At 42.8% G+C, this 27,452-nt stretch overlaps 1 gene segment (V, D, J or C); it reads right to left on the reverse strand.

Moving 5' to 3' along the window:
• Positions 1-916: 916 nt before the first annotated feature.
• Positions 917-23,597, reverse strand: LOC140418472 (Ig heavy chain C region-like). The segment is given in 6 exon segments: positions 917-1,372; positions 7,048-7,356; positions 9,234-9,548; positions 9,759-10,058; positions 23,006-23,371; positions 23,500-23,597. Coding segments are annotated over 6 exon segments (1,740 nt in total).
• Between the last annotated feature and the right edge of the window lie 3,855 nt (positions 23,598-27,452).

A 27,452-nucleotide genomic window follows, 5' to 3' on the forward strand; every position in this document is an offset into this window, starting at 1 on the left:
TCACTCTGATGGAGAAATGTGATTACAATGGGTTGATAATTGCTGTCAACGCCCCTGACCCCGATCAAGGAAGTGTTAATGCACTGGGTTAATTTTCATAGAATTTACAGTGCAGAAGGAGACCATTCGGCCCATCGAGTCTGCACCGGCTCTTAGAAAGAGCACCCCACCCAAGGTCCACACCTCCATCCTAACCCAGTAACTACACCCAACACTAAGGGCAATTTTGGACACTATGGGCAATTTCGCATGGCCAATCCACCTAACCCGCACATCTTTGGATTGTGGGAGGAAACCAGAGCACCCGGAGGAAACCCACGCACACACGGGGAGGATGTGCAGACTCCACACAGACAGTGACCCAAGCCGGAATCGAACCTGGGACCCTGGAGCTGTGAAGCAATTGTGCTATCCACAATGCTACCGTGCTGCCCCTTAACAATCCATCCTTGCGCTCTCTCTGCTGCCTGAGTTGGGATTCGAGGTTGCAGCGTCAATTATCCTCTCCAGTTTGGAGCAGAGGGTTAACAAATTAACGCTTCTACTCTCTTTGATGAGGAGCAGAACGTGTTCCCATCTGGCCATCACTCCATTCCCATTAGGCACACGATGCTAAACTGACCCCAATTCTGAGTGATAGATAATGAACGAACCAGGGACACCAGCATTTCAATTTGCTGCAGCTGTCTCTCAGTAATAGAAAATTGTCCGAATTCAGCAGGAGGAATGTTACAGAAAATACTCTGTGGAATCATGTAATGAATGAATTCCAATACATCTCTAATCTGTGGTGTATCTGAACTGGGAGCGGTGGATGTAAAACTTGTGCCAGAGGAAGGTGAATTTCCGACTTCAGGCAGAGAATTCTTTCCGTGACATATTTACACAGGATTAAGTGAGCGATTGTGCATATAGCTCAGTTTTAAAAGAAAGGCCTTTATTGCATTTTATTTAAGATTCGAAATGTGTCTGATTGAATCTCATTGACATGAATTAACGGTGTCCATCAATGCAAGGGAAATGTTCACAAAACTGGGTTTACCGCTGGATTTATCAACCGTTCTGTTGATGATCTTCAAGGGGATGGCTTCATGTCCCACCACACAGGAGTAAGAAGCGCCGCTGGCCCACTCCTCCGCTGCAATGGATAACAGGCTGTACATGAAGAAGGAGCTATTGCCGTTCTCCGCCATCACCTCGGTGTTCTTGTAGTTCCCGGGATTCACCGGCTTGTCATTGACGGTCCACTTGACGAAGATCTCTCGGGGGGAGAAACCTCTCACTAAGCAGCTGAGGGAGACGAATCTCTGAGCGGAGACGTCTTCAGCCGAGGGCAGGAGGACAGAGACGGACGGTTCCCGCGGAATTTGCGCTGCAGAAAAAATACAATAAATGTTTTTTTTTAAATAATAATTCCAGAGACATTGGAGCAGGTGGCTAGGTGTGAAAGGAATGTGCAGTGCCCTCAGTTTAACATGTTTTTATGTCCCTCTTTGCTGTTTGTCCTGTTATCCAGCCCGGTGTATGGGCGGGTGCAGTCCGTCTCTCTGGAAACAGAGAGTTGGTGACAGTTATCTGCCAATCATATGAGACCTAACGAGTGAGTCAGTTGACCATGATTGCTATTGGTCAATGAGTCATCTCATCATAACTCAGTTCTATTTCAGTACGAGACACAGCCAGGGTGAGTGTGGGTATCGGGAATTAGGAGCACAGTGGGAATTCGATGCAGAGAGGAAAGTGCTGCCTTTTTCATATTTTGTGTTTGCTTTCTAATTTAAAAAAAATATTCAGAGAATGGCCTGACCCTGCTGCAACAATAGAGGCTAAAGGGAGAGCAGTTGGTAAGTAGTGGGTAACGTCGGGTAAATATTTACTGTTTTTATCACTTATAGTTTGTGAGGACTTTTTGTGGTTATAAGGGAAATAGTATGTAGCAACGTGGACCAGTAGAGAAGTGCCCGAGAATAATGGTTATTGTCTGACATCAAGCATCCACGAAAGGTTTCATTTAAAGGTCTTAGCAGAAGAACCAATGGCGTGGGTTTTCTCCTTGTGCTCCACGTGGGAAGCTGGGGACATTTCCATTGCCAGGGGCTAGCATGTGAGCAGGAAGTGCCTCCAGCTTCAGCTCCTGGAAATCTGGGTTCGGAGACCAAGAGGCGGCTGGGGACACTGTGGTGCATCCTTAAGGCGGAGAGTGAAGTGGATAGCGCGAATAGCGAGGTGGTCACACCGCAAGCACAGGCTCCACGGGCAGGAACGGAATGGGTAACCAACATCAAGAGCAAAGGGACTAGACAGGTAGTTCATTCTGTGGCCATTCCCCATAAAAACTGACGTACCACTTTGGATACGGTTGAGGAGAATTACCTCTCTGGGTAACAGGGCAACAGCCAAATCCATTACCCCTCAGTTGGCTCCGCTGCACAGAGGAGGAGTAAGAAGTGTGGAAGTGCAATAGCTATCGGGAATTCTGTCTTTCAAGGGAAGGCAATAGGTAGGCATTTCTGTGGCCGCAAACGCGAATTCAGCAAGGTATTGCCTCCCTGGTGCTCGGGTCAAGAATGTCCAGGAGCATTTACAGAACATTCTGGGTCAACAGCTAGTGGTCACGGTACATATTGACACAAACGACATAAGTACAAAAATGCATGACGTCCTAAAAATCAAAATATAGGGGTTACGTAAAAAGTTGAGAACTAGCCTTTGAAAGATGGTGATCTCAGGATCAATAATAGTGCCATGTGCTTGTCATCGTCGAAATATCCGGATATATAGGATGAATAAATGGCTGACAATATGGCGCGAGTGGGAGGGTTTAAGATGCTGTGGACTTCGGGGCGGTTCCGGAGGAGGTGGGATCAGGACAAACTGGATGGGTTACAAATGGGCAGGACAGAACCAATGTCCTTGGGGGAGCATTTTCTAGCGTGGTTGGGGAGGGCTGAAACTAAAATGACAAGGGTGTGGGAATATATGCAAGTAGTTAGAGAAGGGGGAATCATGAACAAGAACTAACAACAGTCAGGGGAATAAGAAAAGTGACAGGCAGAGAAATCTACGAACAGGATCAAAAAGGACCATCGGACTGTAGAGGAATTCCTGGAATATATCCAGGATGGTTTTCTGAACCAATACGTTGAACCACCAACTTGAGAGCAGATAATTCTAGAATCGATGTTGTGTAACATGAAAGGAATAATTTGAAATATAGTTGTGCGAGACGCCTTGGGGATGAGCGACCATAAAATGATAGAATTTTGCATCTGGATGGAGAGTGACGTAGTTGAGTTTGAGAATAGGGTCCTGAACTTTAATGAAGGAAACGTGGATGGTATGAGGCGCCAGTTAGCTATAAGACATTGGGAAACGTTACTTAAAGGAATGACGGTGGATAGGAAATGGCTAATATTCTAAGAGCGTAGGGTGGTTGCAACAATTCGTTACTCCTGTCTGGCGCAAAGTAAAAGGAGAAAGATGACCAAACGGTGGTGTACAACGGAATCAGTGATGGTATTAGATCCAAGGAAGTGGCATACAAATGGGCCAGGAAAAACAACAGACCTGAGAACCAGGAGCAGTTTAGAATTCCGCAAAAGAGAACCAACAGTTTGATTCAGGAGAGCTTAACAGAGGACGAGAGTAAGTTTACGGGGAACATACACACTGACTGTAAAACGTTCGACAGGTATGTGACGCGAAAAAAATTGGTGAAGATAAATGTAGTTCCCTTATAGTCAAAAACAGAGGGATTTATAATTGGGAACAAAGGACTGGCTGACCAACTAAATTAATGCGTTGGTTCTGCATTCACAACGGAGGATACAAATAACATACCAGATATGTTGGGGAACACAGGGTCTGGTGGGTGGGAGGAACTGAAGAAAATTAACATGAGTAGATAAATGGTTTTAGGTAAATTGATAGGATTGATGGTCCATATAGACACCGGGCCTGATAATGTACATCCGAGAATGTTGAAGGAAGTGACCCTAGAAGCGGTAGGTGTATTAGTTGTCACCTTCCAATATTCAATTGTCTCTGGAACAGTTTTTAATATAATAATCATATAATCTTTTATTAGTGTCACAAGTTAGGCTGACATTAACACTACAATGAAGTTACTGTGAAAAGCCCCTAGTCGCCACACTCCGGTGCCTGTTCGGGTACACTGAGGGAGAATTCAGAATTTCCAATTCACCTAACAAGCACGTCTTTCGGGATTTGTCGGAGGAAACTGGAGAACCCGGAGGAAACCCACGCAGACACGAGGAAAACTTCCAAACAGTGACCGAAGCCGGGAATCGAACCTGAGACACTGGCGCTGTGAAGAAGCAGTGCTAACCACTGTGCTACCATGCCACGCATTTCCAGATTAGATGGTAGTTAATGTAACCCCACTACTTACATAGGGATGTAAATAGAAAAGAGAATTATTGACCAGTCGGCTTGACGTCGGCATTGATGCAAGTTCTCGACCCATTATCAGTCGCTGAAAGTAAGTCCGCAGGTACAGGAGGCAGTAAAGAAGGCAAATGTTACGTTGTCCTTCATAGCGAGAGGATTTGAGTACAGGAGTATAGATGATTTACTGAAATTGTTTAGGGCCTTGCTGAGGCCAAACCTGGGGTTTTGTTTGCCGTTTTGGTGTCCTTATCTGAGCAAGGATGTACTTGCTATGGAGGAGTGCAGCAAAGGTTCACCGAGATCATTGCTGGGATGGCGATGTCATACGAGGAGAGAGTTAAGTCAGTTAGGATGAAATTCAAGGGAGGTTAGAAGATCTCATTGAAACCTACAAAATATTAACAAGATTTGACAGTGTAGATTTGGAAAGAAAGTTCCCGATGGTGCATGAGTCCAGGACTAGTGGTCATAGTTTGAGGATAAGGGATAAACCTTTTGAGGGCTGAGGTGAGGAGACATTTCATCACCCAGAGAGTGCTGAATCTGCGGAATTCATTACCGCAGAAAGTAGTTGAGGCCAAATTGTTGTGTAATTTCAAGAAGTTATTAGATATACCTCTTGGGGCAAAGGGATATAGGGTAAGGCAGGATCAGGGTATTGGACGTGATGATCAGTCATGATCACAATGAATGGGGGAGCTGGCTCGAAGGGCCAAATGGCCTCCTCCTGCTTTTATTTTCTATGCACGTTTCTATGTATCGAAGAGTTTGTAGCAGTGGATTTGAAAAACAGTGCAGAATCGGACAGTGAGCATGGATTTACGAAATGGAATTTGTGCTTGACAATTCTACTGGAATCCTTTGAGGATGCAGTGAGTACAGTTATTGAGGGGGAGCAAGTGTCTGCGCTTCGTTTAGATTTTACAAAGGTTTTCAACGAAGTCCATATAAAATATTCGTGTATAGAATTAAAGCGCATCGATTTGGGGTTAGTATATTGAGATGGATATAAAACTGTTTGGGAACCAAGAACAGAATAGGATTGAATTTTCCCAAATGGCAGACAGTGACATTTGGCGAACTATAGGGATCGGTGCTTGCAGCCCAGATATTTACAATAAATATTCATGGTTTTGATGAGGGAAATAAATTCAATATCTCCAAACTTGCAGATGACACCGAGCTGTGTGGGAGGGTAGGCTGTGAGAAGGATACAGAGATGCGTCAATGTGATTTGGACAAGCTAAGTGAGTTGACAATGCATGGCACATGAAGTGCAGTGTGGATAAACATGAAGCTATCCAATTTGATAGCAAAAACAGGACGGCAGATTATGATCTGAATGGCTATAAATTAAGAGAGAGACATGTGCAACGAGATCTGGGTGTTCTCGTATACCAGGCGCTGAAGGTAAGCATGCAAGTGATCAGGCGCTGAAGAAGGCAAATGCTATGTTGGCCTTTACCGCGAGAGGATTCGAGTACAGGAGCAGAGATGTCTTGCTGCAATTCTACAGTTCTTTGGCGGGGGAACATTTGGAATAGTCTGTGCAGTTTTGGTCTCCTGATCTGAGCAAAGATTTCCATGCTGTAGAGGGAGCACAGATACAGTTTACCAGACTGATTCCTGGGCTGGTAGGACTGATGTATGAAGAGAGGTAGAGTCATTTAGGATTATAGGGCAGCACTGTAGCATAGTGGTAAGCACTGTGGCTTCACAGCGCCAGGGTCCCAGGTTCGATTCCCTGCTGGGCCACTGTCTGTGCGGAGTCTGCACGTTCTCCCCACGTCTGCGTGGGTTTCCTCCAGGTGCTCCGGTTTCCTCCCACAGTCCAAAGACGTGCAGGTTAGGTAGATTGGCCATGCTAAATTGCCCTTAGTATCCAAAAAAAGGTTAGGAGGGGTTATTGGTTACGGGGATAGGGTGGAAGTGAGGGCTTAAGTGAGTCGGTGCAGACTCGATGGACCGAATGGCCTCCTTCTGCACTGTATGTTCTATGCTCTATATCCGCTGGAGGTCAGAAGAATGAGGGGGGCATCTCATGGAAACCTATAAAATCCCAATAGGACTAGGCAGCGTAGATGCATGAGGGATATTCCCGATGGTGGGTTGTTCACAAGCAGAGTCATAGTCTAAGGCACCTTTTAGGATGAAAGGAGGAAACCTTGTTTCACCCAGAGAGTGGTAAGACAGTGTTATTCGCTGCAATAGGAAGCAGTTGAAGCCAAGACGCTGCATATTATCGAGACAATGTCAGGTATGGCTCTAAAAGGATCAAACGACATTGGGGGAAAGCCAGCACAGATTACTGAATTGGGTGATCAGCCATGATCATAATGAATGGCCCAATTGCCGCCTCCCCCTGCTCCAATTTACTGTATTTCTATGACAATTGAATCGCAATTAAAGCATAGAAACAGGCCATTCGGCTCAACTGCTCGATGCTTCTGTTCAGGTTCGACACCTTATTTGTTACAGTGTTAAATCCTCCTGTTCCTTTCTCATTCGTTCACTTATCCAATTTCTCCTTAAATCTATGATCTGCGCTTTCGGAGGATTTCGTTATTGGAAGTAACAATTACCAATGTGGTCCATTAAACACTAAATATAAGGGACAGGCCTTTGCTTCAATCTCACCTTCTTCTTTGTGGATGGATTTTTTTAAGGGCGTTGGCAGATCCTGATGGCTCACCTCGCAGTCAAACACAGCCCCACTCAGCCAGGCTTGCGTCGAGATGTTTAATTTGCTGACCACACTCTCAGCATCTGCCCCAGGCTGTTCAGCAATCCCTGATTTCAGCAGCTTCTTCTCTTGGCTCCAGGACACGTTGACTCCATAAGGAGTATTCGAAATGACACAGGTTAAGGTTACAGTCGCCTCCAGTAAGACCTGTTCTATTGGTGGTGGCAGTATTGTTACTGAGACATCAGTGCAAGGGGCAGGCTCTGTGAATGACAAATTAAAATCAACCCAAGTTCCATCTTTAGAATCAGGACAGCAGTATTCAGCCTTCACTTTCTAAAGGAAACTATAACAACCTCGATGTATCAACCCTTAACAATTCCTTAATTCTTCAATACACAATGGTACACCAGCTTGGTCAGTACGCAACACCCATTTTAGAAATGCACTTTCCAAGGCTTTGAACAGAAGCTGTTACCAGTAAACGGTTCCAGAAATCAACGGGATGTCGGCGTCTCTGGCTAGGCCAGCATTTATTGCCTATCCATTATTTATCTTGAGAGGTGGAGGTCAGCTGCCTTCTTGCACCACTGTAGTCCATGTGGTGTAGATATCCCCAGTCTTATTATGGAGGGAATTCCAGAATTTTGCCCCAGCAACAGTGAAGGGATGGTGAGAAATTTCGAGGTCGAGATGTTCTTTTTTTATTCATTTACGTGATGTGGGCGTCGTTGGTTAGGTCAGAATTTATTGCCCATTTCTAGTTGCCCTGCAGAGGGTGGTGTTGAGTTGCCTTGAACCGCTGCAGTCCCTGAGGTGTAAGTACATCCACTGTGCTGTTATGGAGGAAGTTCAGGATTTTGCCCCAGCGGCAGTGAAGGAGCGCCGATATATTTCCAAGTCAGGGTTGTGAGTGACTTGGAGGGGAACCTCCAGGTGGTGAGGTTCCCAGGTATCTGCTGCTCTTGTCCTTCTAAATGGCAGTGGTTGTGGGTTTGTATGGTGCTTTCTGAGGAACCTTGGTGAGTTACTGCAGTGCATCTTGTAGATGGTACACACGGCTGCCACTGTTCTTCGGTGGTAGAGGGTTTGAATGTTTGTGGAAGGAGGATCAATCAAGCGGGCTGCTTTGTCCTGGATGGTGTCGAGCTTCTTGAGTGCTGTTGGAGCTGAACTCATCCAGGCATGTGGACAGTATTACTTTACACTCCTCATTTGTGGCTTGTAAATGGTGGACAGGCTTTGGGGAATCAGGAGGTAAGTTGCTCACTGTGGGATTCAATGGTAACTCCCAGAATGTTGATTGCGAGGGATTCAGTGCTGATAATGCCATTGAACGTCAAGAAAGGTGGTTCCATCCTCTCTTGTAGGAGATGGTCGCGAATGCAACTTGCCACTTGTCAGCCCATACTGGATATTGTTCTGGTCTTGTTGCATTTGGACATGAACTGCTTCATTATCTGAAAGTCACGAATGGTGCTGAATTGTGCAGTCATCCGTTCTTCTGAATTAAAATGGTGAGTGACTTGGAGGGCAAATTCCAGAAGGTAGTCATCCTGCTGCACTTGTCCTTCACGATGGTAGCGGTCGTGGGATTTGAAGGTTCTGTTAACAGAGGCACGGTAAGTTCCTACAGTGCATCTTGTAGATTATTTAAAAAAAATCTTTTCAAGGGTAATTTAGCGTGGCAAATCCACCTAATCAGCACATCCTTGGGTTGTAGAGTTGAAACCCACGCAGACACGGCGAGAATGTGCAAACTGCATCATGCATATTCTAAATACGGCTGCTGTTCTATGTCGGCGGTGGGGGAACTGAATGTTTGTGAACAGGGTGCAAATCAAGCGGCCTCTTTTGTCCTGGATGGTGTCAAGCTTCGAGTGTCGTTGGAGCTGCATTATCCAGGCAAGTTAATAATGATTGAAACTCGGCCACTAAATTACGTCAAACTAGAGGGAACATGTCTTTGCTGATGTGATTAAATCCTGAATGTTCAGCAATCTAATACAGCTCTTACATCAGAGTGAAGCACAAAGAACATGAAAGTAAATTAGAAGTTGTTGTAGCTTAATTAAATTCTGCATTATGCTTAACATCGCAGCATAGAATGATCAATATTTCCTCGGTTTGTATCTCTTACCTTCAGATGTGCCGATATTCCGACTTTGTGTGAGCCCTTTATGGGTGACCTGGCAGGTATAGGCCGCTTTGCTGAACCAGTCCCCAGCGGCGACTGTCAACCGACTGCTCGCCGAGAAGTTCCCGTTCACTTCACAGGCGGGAGAGGTGACAAATCCTGAAGCCATGGGTTGTCCATTCTTCAGCCACTTCACCGTCATTGACTTTGGACGGAAATCAATGATTGAACAGACGATGGTTGCAAATTTAGTGCGTGTGATTTCTTCATTGGAACTCACAGTGAGGACAAGATTTGGAGGTTTGTCATTTTTAGGACCTTCAAAAACAAGTGTTAGATATTTCTTGTAGACGAAATTCAGAATAAATAAAATGAGCTGTTATACATTCCAGTTTTTTGTGGTCAACAGACTCTAACCTGGATTTTCCTGGCATCAGGACATACTGATTACTATAACCGCGTTATAACCAAGACCTTATACAAGGTATTCATAGATTTCCTATTTTGTACTGTTTCCACAACACTTACATTTCATTTCAATGCTCTTGTCTGAGCCGCTGTGTCGAACCTCACAGCTGATTTTGCTGCATCTCCCCTCTGACTCGGTGATGGTTAACTGGCTGCTCAGGGTGTAGGTTCCCTTTACGTTTCTCACTGCCGGATAAGTCTTCAATCCAGTGGTGATCAGCTGCCCATCTTTCTTCCAGGTAAGGCTGGTGATTTCTGGGGAATAGTCCATCGCCAAACAGCCGTAGGTCACAGAGCCGTCGGTGTTACGTTGCTGGCAGGAGGAGACCAGGCTGTAGAGAGTGGGCGGAGACGGTGTCGCTGGAAAAGAAAGACGGATTGACCATGTCAGATCCTATTATTTGCCCTTAATTAGTAACCAAACAACTTAAAATTAGGCTATAGTTATACATTTATTCCATTAAAAAAAATTTTAGATTACCCACTTCATTTTTTCCACTTAAGGGGCAATTTAGCGTGGCCAATCCACCTCCCCTGCACATTTTTGGGTTGTGGGGGCGAAACACACGCAATCACGAGGAGAATGTGCAAACTCCACACGGACAGTGACCCAGCGCCGGTATCGAACCTGAGACCTCGGCGCCACGAGGCAGCAATGCTAACCACTGCGCCACTGTGCTGCCCTATTCCATTATTTTGACACTAATGTCTACATCCGCATTTGAATTTTCATCAGTTCCATTATGCATTGTTCTTCACATGTTCACTTTCTCTGCCTCGAACACATTTAAAAACATGTTGATTTTAGCTGAATGACATGGACTTCGTTGGATTAAAATAGAAGAGCAGAACATTTTCCAAATATTGCAACTACCATTTCAAAAATATTTACATTTTCGTGAACAACAAAGTGTTTTCTCGTCGTCAGGTTGTTGCATTGGAAACTGGCCTTATTGAAATTGACACCTGTCCACTCCAACCCCCATCACCCTCAAAAAATAATAACTCCACTGCTTGGCAATGAATACTTATAAAATTGCCCTACAACTCTAAACCTGAGGACAAGATAAAGCAATTCCAACATTTTCTAATCATGACCTGCAGTGCCCTTTGTGCTAAAGTGGGTTGTGAGACCAAGTGTAAAACACCTTCAAATAATTCCAGTCTTGCAGAAAATGAAGGCCATGATTCCGAAAGGTGCGTTCTGACCATGAGATTGCTTTCCCGAGTGAATTCGAAACATTGAATCGTCGATTTTCTTCAGATCTTGTTTGCTGTTGAGAAACTCACTTAACTCCCCAAATATTTTCGTTTTAGACTGTTCCACATTTTGTCCATTGAACACCTCCGACATACATTTACTACCAGCCTCCTGACATCCGCACAGATTTTCCCATTCTTGATATTAAATTTCATCTGTCATTCCATTTTAAAAGTTGCCGTAAACATTCCTCTTGGTCAAAGCTTTTGGAGAACTGCCATAACTTCTCATTATATTACTCTGGTTAGGTCATCTCTCATCAAGATCGAGGAAAATGTTTGGGGCGTAGTACTACATTGCAGTGGTCATACAATTGCAGCTCACTATTGATTTCAGAGGAAAAAATGTTTTAATTTGGATCGGTTTACTTTTCTTCATTACAGATGTTACTCATAGTCATACAAGTTATCACATATTTAAAACAAATCACTGCATGCTCATAAAGAATAACAGCATTGTAAATTATGAAATATAATGTCTGGGACAAAAGCTATTTAGTTGATCATGCCTTTGATCTTCCTTTTCAAAAGTTCAATTTTACCAAAGTATTATACATTCCACTTACTTTTTGACAGGCCATAGCCGGTCCTAACAACCAAGCGTTTAGAAATTGTAATCCTTTCGCCCTTAAATGTTTCCATGTTTATTTCAACACAATGTATTTTGTATACCAACATCTGATTTGGGGAAATAACTTCTTGAATTCCAGTAAGAAGAACCCCTTTCTGTTGTCCAAAACATCTCCAACAGATTTCATCCGAATTTTCTTTGTTCTCGTGACAGTAATGGATGTTTGAAATAACTGGTTGATGACTCCTTTCACATATAAATGTATAATTTGACATTGGCGTTGCAAGGGATAATTTTACAAACCTCAATACCTGGAATTGGATTTTTGTGTGAATAGTCATTTAATCTAGTTTATCTATTTCCTTCTGAAAAAGAGTCCTTATCTCCCATACATTCTCTATACAGATCTACTGAATGTCTATCTCATGTTTGCTCGCCCCGCACCCCTTCCCCGACAACCCAATTAATGCTACTAATTGAGCACAATTCCATCGGTCGAAAATATAAAACACCATTGTTTAAATAGTCTATTTCATTTTACAATCTAACTTCCTAAGTCCTCCCTATTATTTATTTTACCAGTTGTTTCTGTTTGCTCACAGGGCAGACATTTTCTGTATACATCAACGTGTGCACTCGTTAAACGTCATAATTCGAGTAGACGTCAATGGGTTACATAGAGAAAAGAACGAAATCATCTAGTGTGTTGATATGGTCAACTTACACTTCTGTTTTTTGTGGATAATTAATATACCTGAGTTATTCGGTAATCACACTCTACATTATGAAATATCAAGGATGACTAATTATTGTCAGTGTGGCGAATTAGAGGGATGCACATTGACAACATTTTTGAAAGCAGCAGGGAAGGTTGTTAAGGTGGCTTGAAAAGCGAATGGAAGACTTGGTCTTGTAAATAGGAGCACGGACAAGGCGAAATTCATGATGAAGTTTTTCAAGCACTGACCAGGCTACACTATCCTCTGAAAACTTCTGACCACCATTTTAGGGAGATGGTCAAATCCCTGTGGAGAATACGGAGAGGATGTACTAAGGTGATGTCACGTGTGAGAGAGTTCTATTTTATAGAGATATTACACCAGCTAACTTGTTCTCGTTCGAACCGTGTGTCTTATGGGGTTATTGGATAGATATGATCAAAATGATGAGATATTGTTAATATAATAGTTGAGGAGAAACTCTTTCTGCTGGTTATCAAAAGAAAACAATTGACAAAATAATTAGGAAATACGGGGTGATGCAGAACGTGTTTTGCTCCAGTCAGAAGATGTTGCATTTAAAATTATAGAGTGGTTACTGCATATGGGAAGATCATCCAGATCATTGTGTCTGTCTCTGTTCGCTACATCTGGAATGAATAAAGTGGTTTGATATGTCAAGTAATTAACAGATTTACGAGTTGTGGGTCCAAATTGGAACTATTTTAGAGTCAAAATGGGCATGGTGAGCCAAATTACTCAGTTATCTATGACACAATTCTACCAGTCTGCAGGACTCATTGGACACATACTTTCTCATTTGATGGGAGAAAAGGTTTAATAATTTCTCACAGCTCTTTGATATCTTTATATTGTTTGGAAGAATGGAAACTTAAGTTAAAATAAAGGGATCTGATTAATCTGAGGGGACTGAGTCAATGGAATGCACTCAAGGAATTAGATTTATGATGGAACAGCCGATTATAGACTAAATTCAGCACTTGAAATATGTGACAGAAATGTAGTTCTGTGGCTTCATACTCTGTATGGTGGCCTAGTGAGATACTTGCACCTCGGTCCAGTTACTTCTGTCTGTGAACAATTTAAAAGAATAGAATGAAAGAATAATTAGAAACAAAAGTTTATTGCGTTGGTTATTTGGCATGGGAGGCTAATCATTCTCTATTTCGGGAGTGAAAATAACTTGCAGCTTCCTATCAGACAAGAACAGACGCCGCTCGCTGGAGCGTTACTCTCACTTCCTGAAAGTAATACAAAATTGCGTTCAAAGTCAGGTCGCTGTCATTGAATGATTATTTGATACTCAAATGTCAAAACATTATTAGTTCAGTAAAATGCATGCATGTTCATTTTTCAGAAAGATTGTTAAAATCAATTAAAGTGAATTATTGCACTGGGCTAATGGGAGAATTTATGTTTACGAACACACTTATTTAGTTAGAAGCTGATTAAATGTGTTTTCATTCTGTGGGGAGAAGACGCGCAGGTCAGGCAGAGGACAATTATGGAGTAAAGACCTCTCCTGACTCCACTGCCTCTGACTACCCTACCGCCCCCAAGTCCTGTCTCTCCGCCTCCATCCACCATCAAAACGCCAACTCCCGGAGCAACTCAACAATTTTATGCCAAAACCGACCATCATCTAGAAGACACAAAGGGGGGCAACGATTGAATAAATTCCATATGCCTCTATGGATGCCGATCCAACAACATTCAATAAATTCGACGCTGTCAAGGACAAAGTAGCCAGCAAAATTGGTACCACAACCACCACCTGAAAAACTCACTCTCTCTACCTCCGGTGCATAGGAGCAATGTCTCTTGCTTGATGTTCAACAGCGACTCGACACAGCTCCTTCCCAACCCATGTCCCTCCACCAGCCGAAAGTGAAATGGCTCCTGCTGACGATAGCGTAACCTGCAATTCCCCTCCAAGCCACAATTATCATGATTTGCAACTATATAACCATTTCTTCACTGTTACTGGGGATAATCATGCAATTCGCTTCCGAACATTACTCTGAGAGTACTGATACACATTGTCTTCAGCGGTTTAAGAATGCGACTCCTCCAGGTGCTCCGCGGTTCCACCACATTCCAACCATGAGCAGGCTAGGTGGGGTTACGGTGTTCGGGGGATAGGTCGGGTAGTGGGCCTTTAAGAGGGTAACTACACTTTCGATGATCCGAATGGCCTTCTTTTGTACTGAACGGATTCTATAGACGCTATAGGATTCAATGATACTTTCTGAAACTAAACTTGGAAAGCGCACAAAATGCTGGCCTTGCCATCGAAGCTTAGATCAATATATACTTTTTCATGCAGTCTGTTCACTCCTTATGCACCTGAGCATTGCGCAGGTCAAGGTGTCACAGCCTGAGTGAGAGAGATACAGACCGAGTGAGAATTTGGTAATTTGGTGCAGTGAGGTAACCAGGAAAGGTAAGTGGTAAGTCTAATTTTGCTGTTTTTCAGTTAAAAGTGCAGTGTAGATTAGTGTAGATTGGCTGAAGCTGCCCCCACCCTAATTGCTGAGAGGCAGTTACCTGGCAGTCACCTGATGCCTGTTTAGGGGCACAACGGTACACATTGTTTTCTTCTCTTTGAAGTTTTAGTGTGAGTCATCCTAAAGTCTGTATAAAAGACAGACAGAAAGCACACATTAGTAAGCATTGCGCAGGTCAAGGAGTCACAGCCTGAGTGAGAGAGATACAGACCAAGTGAGAATTTGGTAATTTGGTGCAGTGAGGTAATTCGGTGAAGAGTGGGAGAAGGTGCTTTTTCCCGACTGTTTTGTTCTCTCTCTTTCTTCGGGCCTAATTTCGGGAGCCGTTCGGAGGAGGAGGAGCAGTCTCTGTGAGTATAAAAACCTAACGGTAACTTCCTGTTTTCCAGTTTTTTTTTCCAAAAGTGACGTCAGAGGGAAGCTGTGATCTGAGTGGTTGATAGCAAATCTGCCCCAAACTAAAAAAAAACACAGCTAAACTCATAAACTTAAATTAAACTAATTAATTAATTAGCTGGTCAGGTGATGTGCTTGAGCTGCTTGATGTGGGAGCTGGCAGATCCCATTGCGAGCTGCAGCGACCACATCTGCAGTAAGTGTTGGCTGCTCGAAGAGCTCCGGCTCAGAGTTGATGAGCTGGAGTCTGAGCTTCAAACACTGAGGCACATCCGGGAGGGGGAGACTTACCTGGACACTGTGTTTCAGGAGGCAGTCACACCTGTCAGAATAAGTAGTTTAAATCCTGCCAGTGGCCAGGGACAGCAGGGTGTGACTGCAAGTCAGGCAGGTAAAGGGAACCAGCAGTCAGGAACTCAGGAGCCTCAGCCCTTGACTCTGTCCAACAGGTATGAGGCACTTGCTCCCTGTGTGGATGGCGAACAGGGCTGCAGGAAGGATGAGTCAGCTGACCAAGGCACCATGGTTCAGCAGGCCATTCAAGGGGAGGGAGTAAATAGGCAAGTTGTAGTTGTAAGGGATTCTATTATCAGGGGGATAGATAGTATCCTTTGTGAGCAGGATAAAGAATCCCACATGGTATGTTGCCTGCCCGGTGCTAGGGTGCGGGACATCTCTGACCGGCTTGAAAGGATACTGGAGAGGGAGGGGGAGGATCCAGTTGTTGTGGTCCATGTCGGTACCAACAACATAGGCAAGTCTAGGAAAGAGGACCTGTTTAGAGATTATAAAGAGCTAGGATTCAAATTAAAAAACAGGTCCTCAAGGGTCATAATCTCCGGATTACTGCCCGAGCCACGTGCAAATTGGCATAGGGAGGCAAGAATCAAGGAAGTTAACACGTGGCTGAAAGAGTGGTGTGGGAAAGAGGGGTTCCTTTTCATGGGACACTGGCATCAGTTTTGGGACAGGTAGGACCTATACCGTTGGGATGGTCTCCACCTGAACCGATTTGGGACTAGTGTTCTGGCGAAAAGAATAAATAGGGTGGTCAATAGGACTTTAAACTAAAGATTGGGGGGGGGGGGGAAGGGAAAGTCAGGGAACCAAGAGGTGAAGTAATCAGTGGGAAGCGTAGCTGCTTAGGAATACAAAAAAGCACAAAAAGACAAAACTCAGGAGAGGTTACGATAGTCCCCATCCCACAAAATATGACACAGTGTATGGAAAGGCTCAGTAAACCAAGGTCCACCACACTAAGAAAACAAAAAGGGACGGTCAATAGAGAATTAAAGGTGCTATATTTAAATGCGCGCAGTGTACGGAACAAGGTAGATGAGCTTGTGGCTCAGATTGTGACTGGCAGGTATGATGTGGTAGGCATCACAGAGACATGGTTGCAGGGGGTTCAGGACTGGCATTTAAACATCCAGGGATTCACAACCTATCGAAAAGACAGGGAGGTGGGCAGAGGGGGCGGGGTTGCCTTGTTAATTAGGAATGAAAATAAATCAATAGCACTAAATGACATAGGGTCAGATGATGTGGAGTCTGTGTGGGTAGAGTTGAGGAACCACAAAGGCAAAAAAACCATAATGGGAGTTATGTACAGGCCTCCTAACAGTGGCTAGGACCGGGGGCACAAAATGCACCACGAAACAGAAAGTGCATGTCAGAAAGGCAAGGTCACAGTGATCATGGGGAACTTCAATATGCAGGTGGACTGGGTAAATAATGCTGCCAGTGGACCCAAGGAAAGGGAATTCATTGAATGTTTACAGGAGGGCTTTTTGGAACAGCTTGTGATGGAGCCCACGAGGGAACAGGCCATTCTGGACTTAGTGTTATGTAATGAGCCAGACTTGATTAAAGATCTTAAAGTAAGGGAGCACTTAGGAGGCAGTGATCATAATATGGTCGAATTCAATCTCCAATTTGAAAGAAAGAAGGTAGAATCAGATGTAAAGGTGTTACAGTTAAATAAAGGTAATTACAGGGGCATGAGGGAGGAACTGACAAAAATCGACTGGGAACAGAGCCTAGTGGGAAAGACAGTAGAACAGCAATGGCAGGAGTTTCTGGGAGTAATTGAGGACACAGTACAGAGGTTCATCCCAAAGAAAAGAAAGGTTATCAGAGGGGGGATTAGGCAGCCATGGCTGACAAAGGAAGTTAGGGAATGCATCAAAGCAAAAGAGAAAGCCTATAATGTGGCAAAGAGTAGTGGGAAGTCAGAAGATTGGGAAGGCTACAAAAACAAACAGAGGATAACAAAGAGAGAAATAAGGAAAGAGAGGATCAAATATGAAGGTAGGCTAGCCAGTAACATTAGGAATGATAGTAAAAGTTTCTTTAAATACATTAAAAACAAATGGGAGGCAAAAATTGACATTGGGCCGCTCCAAAATGACGCTGGTAATTTTGTGATGGGAGACAAGGAAATAGCTGAGGAACTAAATAAGTACTTTGCGTCAGTCTTCACAGTAGAAGACATGAGTAATATCCCAACAATTCCGGAGAGTCAGGGGGCAGAGTTGAATATGGTAGCCATCACAAAGGAGAAAGTGCTAGAGAAACTAAGAGGTCTAAAAATTGATAAATCTCCGGGCCCAGATGGACTACATCCTAGAGTTCTAAAGGAGGTAGCTGAAGAAATAGTGGAGGCGTTAGTTATGATCTTTCAAAAGTCACTGGAGTCAGGGAAAGTCCCAGAGGATTGGAAAATCGCTGTTGTAACCCCCTTGTTAAAGAAGGGAACAAGGAAAAAGGTGGAAAATTATAGGCCAATTAGCCTAACCTCGGTTGTTGGCAAGATTCTAGAATCCATTGTTAAGGATGAGATTTCTAAATTCTTGGATGTGCAGGGTCAGATTAGGACAAGTCAGCATGGATTTAGTAAGGGGAGGTCGTGCCTGACAAACCTGTTAGAGTTCTTTGAAGAGATAACAAATAGGTTAGACCAAGGCGAGCCAATGGATGTTATCTATCTTGACTTCCAAAAGGCCTTTGATAAGGTGCCTCATGGGAGACTGCTGAGTAAAATAAGGGCCCATGGTATTCGAGGCAAGGTACTAACATGGATTGACGATTGGCTGTCAGGCAGAAGGCAGAGGGTTGGGATAAAAGGTTCTTTTTCGGAATGGCAACCGGTGACGAGTGATGTCCCGCAGGGTTCAGTGTTGGGGCCACAGCTGTTCTCTTTGTATATTAACGATCTAGATGACGGGACTGGGGGCATTCTGGCTAAGTTTGCCGATGATACAAAGATAGGTGGAGGGGCAGGTAGTATGGAGGAGGTGGGGCGGCTGCAGAAAGATTTAGACAGTTTAGGAGAGGGGTCCAAGAAATGGCTGATGAAATTCAACGTGGGCAAGTGCGAGGTCTTGCACTTTGGAAAAAAGAATAGAGGCATGGACTATTTTCTAAACGGTGACAAAATTCATAATGCTGAAGTACAAAGGGACTTGGGAGTCCTAGTCCAGGATTCTCTAAAGGTAAACTTGCAGGTTGAGTCCGTAATTAAGAAAGCAAATGCAATGTTTTCATTCATCTCAAGAGGCTTGGAATAGAAAAGCAGGGATGTACTTCTGAAGCTTTATAAAGCATTAGTTAGGCCCCATTTAGAATACTGTGAGCAATTTTGGGCCCCACACCTCAGGAAGGACATACTGGCACTGGAGCGGGTCCAGCGGAGATTCACACGGATGACCCCAGGAATGGTAGGCCTAACATACGATGAACGTCTGAGGATCCTGGGATTATATTCATTGGAGTTTAGAAGGTTGAGGGGAGATCTAATAGAAACTTACAAGATAATGAATGGCTTAGATAGGGTGGATGTTGGGAAGTTGTTTCCATTAACAGGGGAGACTAGGACCCGGGGGCACAGCCTTAGAATAAAAGGGAGTCACTTTAGAACAGAGATGAGGAGAATTTTCTTCAGCCAGAGAGTGGTGGGTCTGTGGAATTCATTGCCACAGAGGGCAGTGGAGGCCGGGACGTTGAGTGTCTTTAAGACAGAAGTTGATAAATTCTTGATTTCTCGAGGAATTAAGGGCTATGGAGAGAGAGCGGGTAAATGGAGTTGAAATCAGCCATGATTGAATGGTGGAGTGGACTCGATGGGCCGAATGGCCTTACTACCGCTCCTATGTCTTATGGTCTTATCTCATTAAGAAAACACTAGGAGCAAAAGTTAAATGTAGAGTAAAATTCACTTCAAATTGCGTAATCCAACAGTCCCAATATTATTGGTTACAAATCGATCTAATCTCCTTTGCTCGGCCCTCGATTTTGTGTGATTTTCCCGGTCTGTCTGGAGTCCGATTTCTGAGGCATATAATTAAATATGTAGTCGAACTTTCACATTGATCATACATACTTTTTGAAGAAATGAATCCGATTTCACGCCTTGAAATACAGGAGAAGGAAGCGGAAGGTTTACAAACTGTCAGCAAGATTCCTGGTACAACACAGTGACCATGCGCACAGAACTCAACAGACACATGCAGTGCTACAATCGAGTTTCCAGCAGTTAAATACGTTCAACCTGTCAATTTCATTCAAACTGTGTGACTCTGTTTGATCAATGATCCATTTACTACAATAATAACGCCTTTGAAATTCAATCTTGAAAAAACAAAGATTTAGTTTCCCTGAATATGAGCATATCATGTTTTGCAGATTGGGGATAATTTGATGTTCTCAAAAGGCACGCAGTGACAGGGGAAGCAACGCACAAACTGGGAAGCATTCATATTCAAAACACATGCTCCACAGGTTTGAGATAATAATTTCCTAACCGAACATTACAGCGTAGTACAGGCCCTTCGGCCCTCGATGTTGCGCCGACCTGTGAAATCACTCTAAAGCCCATCTACACTATTCCCTTATCGTCCATATGTCTATCCAATGACCATTTGAATGCCCTTAGCGTTGGCGAGTAATAACGGAATGTAACCAACAAAGAAATCAAGGCAAAGCCCCTCACTGAGCATCTTACAGTTGACGAAATACATGTGTTGTTTTCTCAATTCATTTTGGATGCAATTAAACATTCTTCATAACCGTTGAGATCTGGGACTGGTTTGTCCCATCCAAGAGAAACGTTTGCTCGGTGGCGCACCGTTCATTGGTGGGGGGATTCTCTCCTCCTGCCACTTGCCAATGGGGTTTCCAATTGAAGCCACCCCACTCCGTCGGGAAAGCCACCGGCGGGGTGCGCCGCCAGCGGGAAGAGTGAATCCCAACGGCCGGGACCATGAGCTCACTGAAATGACTCAGTTGTAGGCGATCACATGTATGTAGAATGAGTTGTATGTAGAATTATTATGGTTACAGTCAATTTGCTTGTTAACAGATTTGTACTCAATAATAAAAAATAATTTTGACATTTTAAAATATGTTTCTGCCTAATACGTTGTGAAATAATTGGGGTAATCTGAATTGAAATGAAAATCGCTTATTGACACAAGTAGGCTTCAAATGAATTTACTGTGAAAAGCCCCTTGTCGCCACATTCCTGCGCCTGTTCGGGGAGGCTGGTACGGGAATTGAACCGCGCTGCTGGCCTGCCTTGGTCTGCTTGCAAAGCCTGCGATTTAGCCCTGTGCTAAACCAGCGCCGTGTAATTAGCCCTGTGCTAAACCAGCCCCATGAATTAATATGTCACTTAACCTTTGTTAAGCAATACAAATAAAATTAACAGAGGGAAACATTGCGGCAAATATGTCATTTTTATTTAAATCTAATCACATTTTAAGAATTTAAAATGGACAATACCTATAACTGGCCTTTTTTACCGACAAACTTGTAAATACTAAAATATTCGTAAAGATGTTCATGTACCATAACCTCAATCAATTCTCTGTAAGTGGTTTACATGATGCATTTGAGTGGACTATTTTAAGTAGTTCCTAATTTTGCGTGGGCCACTTCGCACGGACGGTTCATGGGCTGTAATATCAGCTGGTTGACAAAACAAGACTCTCATATTTAAATATTGTCGTAAATCGTAACTATTTATATTATTACAGGAGTGAATATAAAAAAATGCCTGTGATATAAACGGCAGGCAGAAATTTTATTGATCAGAAACTGCCTGGGCCTATATATATCCGCAGTTTGTGAGCGGTAACGGTACTGCCTGGATTTAATAACTCAGGCAATTTTTCAAAATTACTCCTACAATTCACACAATTGCCGGAAATATGTTAATAAATATATTATTAAACTGAAGAATGTAAAACTTGGGAACAATTCATTCAGGTCATTTGCGAGAAAGTGCAGGTGCAATTTCCTTGTTCAATGTAATATTTAGTAAAGACCTAACCATACAGTTCAGATATCATCAGTTTTTCAGCTCTGATTCTTTCCTGTGTGCAGCACAGTTATAGGAGACGGTATAGCTTTCAGATTCGATGCTATTGTCAGGCTTTTGATTTAAAATAATTCGCTCACTTTCAAGTTTTACTTGCAAATCTCTAGCCATATGCAAATACACCCTCCAACTATTAACATAACATAATTATTAACAATACTTTCACAAAACTGTCTAAGATTAGGTTAATTAGAATTATCTCACTATCAAAGTACACATAAATTTGATGGGATAATATAGTTGCGGCTGCGCACAAAGAATATCATAACCGGATGCATATATTGCCAAAATGCAATATAAAACTCCTATGTCAGTAAAGGCGAACGTTCATTTATTTGTTTTAGCCAGGGCTATAACAATTACTTCAAAATCGCTTGTGAAACTGAACACTGGTTGGAATCAGAATGTCTTATTGAAATATTTGCAGGGATAATAAAAAAATACTTACAACTTGAAGTTTTCCGTTCATGTTGTTTGTGCTCAGTACACAGCAGCATTGTGAAAGGGGATTGATGATAATGATATTAATTTCACAGCACCTTTATTCCATACGGAGAGATAGTGGCTCATTCTAGTTGTTTGAATTACATTAATTTTACTCTCCATTTGATGAACTTGTTAATTAAGTAATTTGTGACCCCAGTTACAAAGTATGTTCTGAACGAGCATCGTAAACCCTGTCTTTATTTAAACTGCAATTGTCACAATATTAAATAAATGCACCAAAATATCTGAAAATGTTAATTTTTAATTTTAACGTCTGCCTGTTTTCTGCCTACAATCGTGCTTGAAGTAGTTCATGCAACCCCTTAACGTTTAACCGCACAATGTCACGGAGTTGAAACAATGCAGGAGCAAGTCAGAAACGCAAAATGGTTTCACAAATGTGACTTATTCAAAGTAACGCAGTCACATGTTCTCCACCGCAGAAAAATATCAAATCACGCAATTAATAATCTTTATTGTCACAAGTAGGCTTACATTAGCACTGCACTGAAATTACTCTGAAAAGGCCCGAGTCGCCACACTCCGGCGCCTGTTCGGGTACACAGAGGGCGAAATCAGAATGTCCAAATTACCTAACAGCACGTCTTTCGGGACTAGTGGGTGGAAACCTGAGCAACCGGAGGAAACCCGCGCAGACAGAGGGAGAACGTGCACTCCACACAGACAGTGACCCAAGCAGGGACTCGAACCTGGGACGCTGGAGCTGTGTAGCAACAGTGTTAACCAATGTGTTCCCGTGCGGCTGAAACACGTTTCATGGAGACGCAGCTGTTTTTTTCTATTATGCATATTTTTCCAAACAAAACAAATGCCCGGTCCAATAAAACCTCAACCTGGAATTCAAGGAGCCCGCTCGCCAACAAACTATTTAATTCGGAACATAACCAGAAACATGGAATAATGGCAACAGCTTTGTGAATAGGCATAAATAAATGTAAGAATCTGACCTGCCGTGACTGTCACCATGGTGCCTTGTCCCCAGTATTCGCCACCCCAGTGTGTTGTCGGCTGCCATGAACAGTAATAGATGGCGATGTCTTTGGTCTTCAGATTCCGTATGTCCAAAGCGAAGATGTTCTTTGAAAGGTCTTTGGACGCAGTAAATCGGTTCTCAATCCCTGGGGCGTAGTAATTGTTGGATGCAGTATAGTAGTAAAGCAACCACTGTAAACCCTGTCCGGGGACGAAACGGACCCAGTGAAGGCTGAAGCCGCCTACACTGAACCCGCTGGCTTTGCAAGTCAGTCTCAGGGAGCCTCCGGGACGCCCGGTCTCTGCCTCCGGCTGAGTCAACACAACATCCGACTGGACACCTGTAAAAATATATCAAAAAGCCCGAGGATTAATGCTGGTGAAATGATTGGTGACTCTGGAACATTCTAGAGACAGACTAACACTGAGACAGTAACAGTGAGAGACTTGGACAATAAAAACTACTCACGGGATAAGAAAGTCAGCAACAAACTGAGAGAAATGGCCCACCTCATCCTTCTGGTCATTTGGGGGAAATGGTTGTGTCAGGAACTCAGTGAACAAACCCGCTCCCGGACTGTTGGATTCGGGTCCCAGTGAGCGGCATTTAAATACCCGGCAGAAGGGGCGGATTTCCACACTCGATCCACGTCCCACCTTCCACACCCCCAACAGAATGGACTCAGAGATTTACAATAGGTTATGATTAAAACTGACATTTTATCTGTATCGGAATATTTATTTGTCTGAATGGATTCCTTGTAATATCTCTCCTCTTCCTAGTGGCAAAATTACATCTGAGAATTTGCTAATAAAAACTAATTTCATTGTAAATTAAGCCCCTTTATTTCTACACGCCAATATAAGGGGATTAACATCAACAGATTAAATGATAGTATCAGGGAACGAATCGCCTGTCAGTCTGATTTGGACCACTTCAGGTCTCTATCCCATTACAACAATAAAGTATCAACTGCCAGAGGAATTGTTATCCGTTTCTGTAACTAAATGCACGGGATGAACAAAGTGATTCTATTTCCAGTGTGGGTGCCTATCACTGTACAATGTGGGACAGTGGGTATGAAGGAATTCTCACATTATGCAATATTTCTTCTGGCATTTCTCGAAATTCTCCTGAGATGAAGACAGTCCTGTAAACATTAGCGGGAAAAGAAATCCGTTTGCCTCGTTACTGCACTGTGAGTGGTCAGAGAACCATAAAATTGGCATCAGCATTGGACAGAAAAGTTAATGAATCAGAACGGATACGGCGATCAGCAAAGTTCTCCTTCAGCATCCAAATCATTGCCGCTAATTTTACTGGCCACCGGCTGTCTAACATTCACTGGTGTTGGGAACACAGGATATCAGGATTTTGCGGAATATTATAAAATAACTCAAGAATAAATGTTTTATCTTCCACTGAAGCAGGTCATGAACTGGTCATTTCTCCACTCATTGGCAGCAATGAGAGGGACTGTTAAATAATAATGGAAATCAGCACAAATTAAACTGTACAGAACACGGTGCTGATCAGGTATAAGAGACGCCTCCGTTTAAATGAAGTCAACAACTCCGAGAATATTCCAGACGATACTATGATTCTCTTTTAATTTAATATAAATGTATTTTTGCCATCCCACTGACCCCATTAGATACTGTGTATGGGAGCATCCGCTTCATTCTCTCGCACTTCATGAAGTTCGGAATAACCGTCTTTAATAACTTGAATGAATTTTACTTGGAAAGGATACAAATTAAACACCATAGTCTTCGTTTACTATTTTAGGATTGTTTTTAATCTCACGTTGAACAGGGCATTCACTAAAAATAATTATCTTTGTGAAATAACATTTAAAATGTGTCCTTCAGGTGCGAATACAACATTTATTCGTCGTGGCTGAATCCCACTTTGTCCATTCATATTGACGCGGATCTGTCTCACAGTATTTGGCAGCAATCCAGCTGACTGAAGCCAGGCAGTCTCATGAAAAGGAAGCATCTGGTGGTTTTTTGCAGTAAACAAAATACATGGGTTCCTCGGTGCTGCAAGCCAACTTCAAACTCTCAGTATTTTCAATGAAGACTATTTATAGACAAACTCACCCAGCAACAACACTGGAGATCATTTTCAATGTTTTGAATTGTGTCTTATGTGAACTGTTCCCATCTCTCAGGAAAGGAGAGTTATCCAGCTTCTTTGACACCATGTTGGCAACAGAAACTGTTGGAAGATCTCTCCAATATCTCATAACATTGTGATGGATGTATAGAAATAAATAAAGGCAGACTATCAGACAGGATACATTTTGCAATAGATAAACATGGATATTTGTGTTTTCCCCTTGTTTCGTCCATGGGATTTAGGGCGTCTCTGGGAAGATTGGCATCTATCGCCTGTCCCCAGTTGCTCTTGAGGTGGGTGGTTTGCTGGGTCATATTAGTAGACGTTGCAGAGTCAGTCACATTGCTGTCCTCCTGGAGTTACATGTCAGGGACACCAGCAAAGAATGGCAAATTTTCTTCACTGGTGAAGCAGATGTGTTTCCAAGTTCACCATTACCATGTATTCCAGATTTATTCATATTCCACCAGCTGCCTTATGCCAGATCATTGACCTCGGCCTTTGGATTACCAGACCAATATCATCAATACTGTGCCACTGTCTGCCCCCACATCACACAGAAAGGAATGACAATGTTGATGCTCGAATGAACAATACATCAATGCCGAAATATTTTGTTCGTGGAATCAATGAATGGTTTTGATGGATGTATCGCAGATAGGCCTGACACATGCTGTTCTCACTCTCAATGTAGAGGAAGCTTTATTCTGTATTTAACCTCCGCTGCACCAGCCCTCCGCAGTTTCCATATGACTGTGTAGAGGGAGATTTACTCCGTTTCTCAGCTGTGACAGTCATATGGAAACTGCGGAGGGCTGGTGCAGTGGAGGTTAAATACAGAATAAAGCTTCCTCTATACTCTTCAATTAAACCCTCCAAGGGTGGGTACAGTAGGGTCAGTGCCAGGGAAACTTCCTGTGCTACTGCCACATCAAATCCTCGCCAATAGGTACAATCCAGCTCATATGCGAAGTAGAGTTTCCTCTAAAGTTCCATCAAACACTACAAGGTTTGTCAAGGCACATTTTACTGTCGAGCTCCCTCTACAGATTACAATTCATCGAATTAGATCTACGTAGTTAGACGCTAATGAGTATACATTGGCTAGATTTTGAGTTCATGTTGTGGATTAAAGTCAATGATCCACCGTGGGGAGACAAGGCAGAGAACCACATAGGAGAAAGACACAGAGAGATGGGACATAGGAAAACTGCACAAACACATTTTACGTGTCATTATATTTCGAACATTTAAAGATAATTTTTCTTAATTCTGAACAAAGGTATCAATGTGACTTTTCGCTCATATAACTGTCATATAATATCCAAAAACTCTCACTACTGGAATCCGTTAATTTATCTGAATGTTTGAAGCCATTTCTCTGCTGTGTTAATTGGGAAATATTTATTGTGTTTTTGTCAGGCCGCAATCTATTCTGGGCTTATGTTCCTGTATTTATTTACATAAGCAACTACGTGGTTACAATAAAGTGTGCATGGTAGCAAAACCAGATAGATACGGTATGTTATTGATTATTTTCAACTCAAAATAGCGATTTATTTTAAGAATACTGTCAGTTGGTTCAAAATGAATAGAGACTTCTTGAACGTCCGTTGGAACACATGTTATTTAATTCAAATGTAAAAAATCATTTAAATTAAGAATTCAATATGAAAGTTCAGATATCACAATCAATAAAGCTTCTTTTAACAGGCTGGTATACCACAGAAGGTTAATCTGATTGAAGATTTTACTCATTTGAACTGGATAACTGAAATCATCAGTCAGTGAAGTGACCTAAAATCACATTAATCTCAGAGTTTCCAACGTTTCACTACTTGCATTTTAAAATGTTAACATTTAGAAAGAACTTGCATCAATGGGACGCTTTACCCGACAGTAAGTCATTCCAAAACACTTAAAACTCACTGATCTACTTTGTAAGAATTTAGAAACTGCTGTAATGTTGGAAGTACAGCAGGTAATTTGCGGACAACAAGCTCCCACAAACAGAAATATGATAAATGGCCAGCTAATCTGTGATTTTAGCTGAAGAATGCATATTGGTTTAGGATACTCTGGAGGTCAGCCCTGCGCTTTAGATTCATATCAATGAGATTTTGTAACTGGTCATCCACATGAAAAGTGAATTCGTTTCTCTCTCGGCTGGTGCTCACTGCCCAAATCCGCAGTACTATGCACTGTTTATATTCCGAAAAAGGATCATTAGCATCACTGACAAAGTCACCATTAATTTTTTTAAATAAACATTTTATTGAGGTATTTATGATTTTATA

This window comes from Scyliorhinus torazame, chromosome 5 (assembly GCF_047496885.1).
Source record: "Scyliorhinus torazame isolate Kashiwa2021f chromosome 5, sScyTor2.1, whole genome shotgun sequence".
In the NCBI taxonomy this organism is placed as follows: Eukaryota; Metazoa; Chordata; class Chondrichthyes; order Carcharhiniformes; family Scyliorhinidae; genus Scyliorhinus; species Scyliorhinus torazame.